The 8,048-nt window shown below is 38.2% G+C and overlaps 1 protein-coding gene across 1 annotated transcript; it reads right to left on the reverse strand.

The window, feature by feature from the left end:
* Nucleotides 1-104: 104 nt before the first annotated feature.
* LOC135437639 (fas apoptotic inhibitory molecule 1) lies at nucleotides 105-3,668 on the reverse strand. Its single transcript, XM_064695642.1, has 5 exons — nucleotides 3,490-3,668; nucleotides 3,185-3,341; nucleotides 3,008-3,073; nucleotides 1,103-1,402; nucleotides 105-1,034 (listed from the first exon to the last, which is right to left on the reverse strand). Exons 2-5 carry the CDS (start codon nucleotides 3,320-3,322, stop codon nucleotides 843-845), a joined length of 696 nt encoding a protein of 231 aa, XP_064551712.1. The 5' UTR covers nucleotides 3,323-3,341; nucleotides 3,490-3,668; the 3' UTR covers nucleotides 105-842.
* Nucleotides 3,669-8,048: the final 4,380 nt, after the last annotated feature.

Raw genomic sequence — 8,048 nt, forward strand, 5'->3', positions numbered from 1 at the left:
TGACACATATATTTTTTCTTCAAGTATTTAACTTAAATATATTTGTTTAGTTTAACAATGTATTTGTATGTTTCTTTTTTCAAGTGCTGTTTCCGATACATTTATTTTTCTTTTTTATACAAAATGCACTTCGAGTACTTTGAATGCTAGCAAAATGTCAAATGAAATTGAGAACGTAAACAATTTGCGTTACAATTATGCATATAAACAAACGAATAAACTATTGTGTAAGTAAAACTTTAAACAATTTCTAGTTTATTATGGACGTGGCCCTGGCAAATTCTCAATGTCAGCAAAAAAAGTAAAGAAAGGAACGCTCAAGATAAAATATCCTTGTAGATATCGTAGTTTGATTCGATACAGTTTTGCAGATATCGTAAGAGAATAGAATATATAAAAAAATCAGAAAATTCTGTCTTATACAAATTTATTTATTAACAAATTCTGGCATTAGAGCTATTATATATGATATAGCAGTCCAATTTTGTTAGAACTTTGCTCAGATATAAGGAACATAGTGAATATTATAAAAGCTGCTGAAGTTAATTTTTGATCGATCGCTCCCAAGACAGCTATATGATATATTGGTCCAATCCAATCGATTCCAACATATGTATAGTCTTCCAATAAAGTTTCAAGACGATAGCTTTAAAACTGAGCGACCTGGTTGCATATAATTAACATATCTCTACATGGGTATACATTGGATAGATTTCTATAGACAACGGCATCAGTAATCCCATTATTTATTACTGAAACCGATTTAGTAGGGATCTAAGTTGTCAAAAACACAAGGAATTACTGAACAGATGCAAATGTGATGCCCTTTGTCTTAGCTGGATTCAGTTAGTTTGTAGTATGGAGACGGGTTCCTGCATGATTTGCTGTATCTTTGCTTCCGGCACAGGCACGCCGTTAACGAGCAGGGTGTGCACGATGCCATCGTGTTTGTTGCCGCTTGAGCGTGCCTGTAATACAAATTGTGTGTCCTGCAGCACAAAACTCGTATCCGTGCCGCCGTGCACAAAAACGGCCTAAAAATAAGGTCGTCATGATTGATGGCCAAGCTTGGCAAGCGGTCTGCTTCCGGTTTACTACATACCATCTCCTCGCGTAGCTCATCGTTCACATACAAACTGAGCGTGTCCAGCTTGAGCATAATGCGGTACTCCTGGGACGCATCCGTGGCCCCAGCTTGCTCCGTGCCGCATGTGCAGAGCCAGAGGCGATATAGGCGTGTCAGCTCCTCGGCGTACTGAGCGTGCGGCTTGCCATCTATGTACAGCGAGTATTCATATTTGAAACCTGGCGCGGGATCCACGCGAATAATGCACCGCGCCTGATCGATTTCAAACGTATCCTCGCCAACCAACTTAAACATCCAGTCTCGACGCAACACCTCCTGCAAAAATCAAATACAGCAATAAATTGGGGAAGTAAATTCCAGAACATGAATTCATTTTGTTTTTATATGAATTTGAACAAAGATCTTTGAAAATAAGTTTGAGGCCGATCGGATGGTAAACAAAAAAGTTACATACAAACGTTTTTCGCGATTTTTCCACACTTGCGAGTGGAATTTCCCGAAACCCCGTCTTAACGTGCACCTACATCACATAAGGTAGCTACAGTACATTTTTAATTTAAGCTTCCTAGCTCTTACGGTTTGGGCTGTGCGTTGATCACCAATCAGTCAGTCTGTCAGTCAGTCAGAACAAACAGTTTTATATATAGAGATTAGTCTAATGCTGATGAAATAAATTATCGTGAAGGCCGTAAATCTAATCAACATATGGTGAAAAACGAAATTCTTTTTCATATAAGAAATTAAATTTTGAGCGTTCCCAAGGTATGTAGCTGTATCATATAGGGATTCGATATTGATAAGTATTGATCGAATCTAAGAAACAAAATACAACTGTCAATTGTGCGTATAATATATAAAGACAAAGACAAAGTTTAATGAAAATATCTCTTAAATTGAAAGACCAGCTAACAGAGACGGACATAATGATATGATGTTTTTAGTAATCAGGATTACATATGTTTTTCAGCGAACTTGGGAATTCCAAATAGAGTCAAAGGTTGAGTGAACAAAAGTTTGTTTTCTAAAATTTGAAGCTCAAAACTTCCCACGAAAAAGCCCGGCGAATACCCGCTGTATATATATTTCTCGACTCTTTTGGGCTTTTTGTGTCAGTTAGATGTTCATGTTGGTTCGTGGCGTAAAAACCTGGTCCACTTCCATCTCTACCCTGAACCCAGGGCCGAGCTCTCATTACAAGTATTCTAGCATCCTTCTAATCATACTCAATATTACACACGCACATGCTTGATGCGCACTGTACGCTGCGGCTGAGCTTCTTCTTTAACAAACTCGGCCTTTATAGTCCGATCTTTATCCAGTTCAGAGCAGGGCATAAATATGACATCTTAATTTTTGTAAGCTCCTTAGACCATTCAAGAAATGAATGTTTTACAATTTTAAGAGGAATGGGGGAGTTATTCCAAAGTTTTCTGTATCTTAGTATGAATTGTATCTAGCTCTTGTCTATATAAGATATGGCTGATTTCAGTTGAAACAAACTCGATATGCCTGACCATAAAATTGCATTTAAAATTTCGATTCTCTTGCTCTTATAATCTCGGACATTACTGAGCTCAAGTATTATACAACTATCTTCTGCCAATTTTTCCAATTTGCGGGTGAAATTTCCAAAATCGCTGAAACCCGCAAATAAAATAAAATGTAAATAATAAACACCTCTCTCTCACAGAGATAAGTCCGGAAAGAGAGTTTTATATATATGAAAAGTAATAAAGTTTTATGTTGCCTGCAATAAGCACTGAAGTTAATAAGATAGTACATATTAAATGTAACGCAGTCTTTCTAGAATTTACTAAAATAAATATTTCCCTGTGCTTAATACATACACTTGTTTATGGCGGTTGTGTGACTAATTGCGCTGTTATTGGGGTGTGCTTTGAAAGTGCATTCACCACTTACCCGACCATTGACCCAGATCATGCGGCGTCCACTTGTGGTGCCGTGCTCCAGTTCGATGCGGTACATCTGGGCGCATTTGAAAGAACACAGGGCCGAAAGTTAATTAAATGATAGTCAACGTGGCGTTAGGGATAGGGGAAATTCTAGGGGGCTATTCAGAATGGAAATGAAGTGAACCTTGCCATTGATGGGCGCACACCATTGGGCAACGATGTTCTCTTTGTTGTAGCGCTGTGCCTCGGGCACGTGGTCCAGACTCATGATGGGCACTGTTGACAGGTTCTCCATGCGCAGCGTTGGCGACAGAAACGACATAGCCGGGCCGGGCCGGGCACTGAAAATCGATTTCAGTTAATAATCATTTAGTTATTGCATTAAAAATGCAAGCGACTAGAGCTGGTTACACAATGCAACAAAGTTTGCCAACAGCACGAATGCACTTTCATTAAAAAGCTTAATAATTTCAGAGTCTTTATTAACACCTTTGCTCTTAGCCCAATTAGTTATGCTCTGCTTTTGTTAGTAAGTATTATTATTATTATATTTTATTCGGCAGCGAATGGGCGGCAGCGCGAACCGTCAGCATTCAGCGTCAATGGCACACTAAACAACACACAATAATGCCACAAAGAGCTGAAGAAAATTTGTATAGTAGTTGTTGGCCACGGGTCTGGACTGTTTCTGGTCGAGTTGCGTTGTCGATGGCTCTTTCTGTTGTGGCTAGAAAAAGTGCACAGCCAGCGCCGGAGCCAACGCCAGCGCCAGAGCCACAGCCAAAGCCAAAGCCAAAGCTGTAGACAGAGCGCGCCGCATGGCGCCAAAAACCGAGTTGATTTGTTTCGCTTTGAGTGTGCGTGTGCGTGTGTGTGTGTGTGTGAGCTTAAGCCCCACAGCTCAGCACTTTACTGCGTGAGTGTGTGCGTATGTGTGTGCTAGTGTGTGTTTGCTGTGTGTTAACATTTGCACACATGTCGCCGACGCCGTCGTCGTTGAGCATAAAAATAAACTTTACTTTTTGAGCAGCCCCAAGCGCCGCCAAGTATGCAATGAATATGGCATTAGCCAAGCGGGTAGCGTAACTATAACAAGTGCTTTGCAACAAAACACTTTTGTGTTGGCTTCTTACGAAACTGAAGTCTTAAGCTTCTCCTTCGGCAATAGGGCAGCTTAAGTAGTCAATAAAATACTCGCAACCATCAATCAGTTGTAGACACCATCAAAATGAATTAATCCGTGAAATTAAGCGAGTTTTACGATACCCTACAAACAGCTTTTATTGCGCGAGTTAAGTTTGTGGCTCTGTCGTCCACGGGAAACAAGCTTGAGCATTTTTGAGCGACAGTAAAGCGTAAGAAACAGGGAAACGTTACGCTACCCTGCTTAACAGACAATATTTAATTCGCAACAAACTGAAGAATGTATCGCCTGGGAGATACATTTGCGATAGAGATAATTCTCTCTTTTGACAAGCTAAATGTGAGTTTCTCTTGCGACTCTGCTGAACAGACAAGCTCAATAATGTATCGCCGGGGAGATACTTTTGCGATAGAACTTTCTCTAACGTTTATATCTCGGATAACCTGAAAATGAGTTACTTGAGAGACTCTGCTTAACATGCAATATTTATTTCGCAATAAACTGAAGAATATATCGCTTTGGAGATACATTTGCGATAGAACTAACTGTATCTTTTACCTTTACCCATTAAATGAAGCCTTATTGCTTGCTACCTTTTCCACTAATTGCTCGAAGACAAAGTATTCTGTTTACTCTATTTGAACAAATTCGGTGTTATCGCCAAATTCTCACTTAGCAAAGGATTTTTTTTTATTGTTAAATTAACTTTTAAAGTATCGTCTTTAATTTTTCTTTTTTCGAATAAAGTTAAGAAACCGAAAAACAGGGTATTTCGCAGTCGTGCATAATCAGGCAGGGTGTCCTGCTAATGCATTGCAATTGAAACGCTCGCTGCCTTGAGCCCTGCCTCAAATTGAGCGTAAGACAACACTTTTCGGTTGCTCATATCAATTGGCTGCGCGCTCTCTCCCTCTCTCTCTCTCTACGCCCCCGCCGCCCAGCTTTCTACATATAAATGTGACAATTATATTGCCCGCGGTGGGGTTGGCATAAATTTGTTGTCAACTCGAGGCAAGGAACAACATACGCCTGCTGGACTCGCCCCCAACCCCTCCACCAAGCTTCATTCCCTCTTGCTTTTTGGGGGCGTCGCAAATTTGTCGCATTTTGTTTGGCGGTCATGTTTATGGCGTAATATTTTGCGGCCATAAATACACGCCAAAAATGCTAATGACCCGCGCCAAGGGCAGCAGCAGGGAAGGGGTTCGGTAGTGATAGCTAGATAGATGCACGGATATTTAGATGGGTGGATAGATAGATAGATAGATGGATGAATGAATGGATAGTGTGACAGTTTGTGTTAGTTTTGTATTTCGATTCGGCGGAAAAAACAAGTATTGATAAATGTATTTGGCACACAGCGGAGCTGCTGGCACATCATATGTCAAATTTGGGCCTTGGCGATTATTCTTAGCACTGCGTTTGTGTGTGTGTATGTGTGTGTGGGAGGTGGATATATGAAAAACAAGTGAAAATAACAAAAAAGACAGAATTTTCCACACGCGAAGGTCAATGAAAAAGCGCCGCTTCAAGCCGCTTACCGTCGCTGTACGTAGTTTTATTGTAGCCACTGTAGTTGTTGCCAGCAATATCAGCAGCAACAACTACAACAACAAAAGAGTCGATGGAGATAACAAAGCGAAACATGACAAGGACAAGGCCTCCAACTGGCAACTGGCAATCCTCATGGCAACTTAAAGCGTGTGTCTTTCTTGCTTTTCAGTTTAATTATCAAATCAAATAATAATGGAACTTCTTTAATATTCTTTTTGAGCAAAACAATTTAAATTTCTAAGCAAAGTCGTTTACTGCAGCACGCAATTAAATATCTGATATAAATCAAAGGTAAGGAATATTTAATGCGACGCAAGAGGCATGGTTAGGTTTTGGTAAGTGCACTAGCGAAACCTACTTTAACCTTTTAAGGCCATTAAGAAAGAGCGTATCGAAGCGTCTATCCTGCGCCTAGCTTAAAGAGTTAAATGCATTTGGAGGGTAGTGATAGAACAACCAGGTAGTAAAATCCTAGGAAAAGAATTCTGTTTTTATCCTGAGCGGCGTATATTGACATTCTCCCTGTGCACAGAGAAGCTCCCTCGATACATTTTTGCCCTGAGACCCAAATGGGGTACAATGTGAACTGTCAGTTCCTGAAGAAATTAGCACTAGTTCCTTATATACATCGAGTTAGACGATGTCACTCTAGATATTCAACACGCACTAAGAACATGGATTCATATAGACAGAGTATAGATTTAATTTCTAATTATTTATTATTTAATTTCTGTAAATAAATATTAACTTAGCTGGCTCGAGGTTCGGGGTTTAACATATTCAAATAAAAAAGAAGAAAACAATTTTGTTTTAATATATATTTCTTTTCCGATATATTTCTGTAAATATTTACTCCTAGAGCATACAAATTATATTTTAAAAAATAATCACTAATAAGACTTAGAACATTCTTGAATAAATATGCTTCAAGTTGTTTGTGCTTAATTTATGGAAATTTAAGTATTTATTAATATTTTTCAATAAACATTAATTAATTTACTTAATATTCTTTACTTTAATACAAATTTCTGTACACTTTTTCCTTTTAAAAATTGTTGTATTCTGTTTATTCTTAAGGCTTTTAATTTTTCTATGCTTTTGTACTAAATAATAAGGTTGACATTCGATCGATTATTAATAAATAGTATATAGAAGTGTTAATAAATAACAGTCTTAAGCTATTTGAATTCAATTAATGGAAATAAAATTATATATACATTTACATTTATACAATAAGCTAAAAATCCTAGAAGCTACATTTTTTACCACAATCATCAAATTAAATTTTTTATAAAATACTCAGTACATTCCTATGTAAAAGACCTCAAATCTAACTGCGCTTAATTAATTGCAATTTATGTATTTATAAATTAAAGTACTTAACACAGTGCTAAGTCAAATTCCTTAAAGTAATACTTGTTTCATTAATACTAATAAGATCGCCGTTAAAATTTCATGAACTTGATTTGTTTCACATGTTTGGATATCCATAGTTAATTTCGGGTAAAATGTAGACCCCGCGCGTATGTGATTGGCTGAAATGTAATTTTTTTATATATTGGCAAAAAGCTATACCAGACCAGAAGATAACACACACCCCCATAGATTCATTTTACTAGTTTGTTGTCTTTGACAAAAGTTAAAAAACAAATATAAACTCAATATATATTAATGCTTAAATAAATAACTATTATTTTGTAGTTCTAAGTCATTTGCAAGTTCTCAGCACAGCCTTGACTCTGATTATTTATTATTGATCTTATTATATTTCCTGTGCTGAAGCTGCATGCAGCACAGAAACTGATGTATACGCGCATCCTGTTCCGAGAGGTAACCGGAGACTATTCTGTAAATACGCCCCTCGATTCTACTGAATTCCTGACTGTTGTTATGCTTCGATTTTAAGGATACTTCCATTGTATTCTCTGAGATCCAGTTTTCCTTGCCTAGTTTCTGTTTGACCGTCCGCAACAGGGACTGGGAATCATTTGTACGCACCCAAAACATGCACCCGTTGACGGGTTGGTTGCACTGGAAGTAAATATGTCGTGTTTCATTGTTTATCTGAATGCTCTCGGCTCCGAAGGAATCTACAGAGCGCTCCTCACTCCTCGTATCCACGGCATTATCCAAGATAAGTTGCGCCAAACGTTTTTTACAGTCTGCATGCAAGTTAGCTCGATCACGTTTCGGTGCGTTTCTCTTGATGGAGGAATACTCTTGTGGATCGCCTATAGCCAAGACCTCTGATTTTTTTTTTTGATTAGCTTCTGTTACAATTTCCATTGTTTGTTGGTTCTCTCTTTTAATAAACTTCAGGGGCGACAATTAAGTGATAAATACAGCTGAT

Source organism: Drosophila montana, unplaced genomic scaffold, assembly GCF_035044405.1.
Source record: "Drosophila montana isolate Dmon_TW-CO22-7 unplaced genomic scaffold, ASM3504440v1 contig_3833_1, whole genome shotgun sequence".
In the NCBI taxonomy this organism is placed as follows: domain Eukaryota; kingdom Metazoa; phylum Arthropoda; class Insecta; order Diptera; family Drosophilidae; genus Drosophila; species Drosophila montana.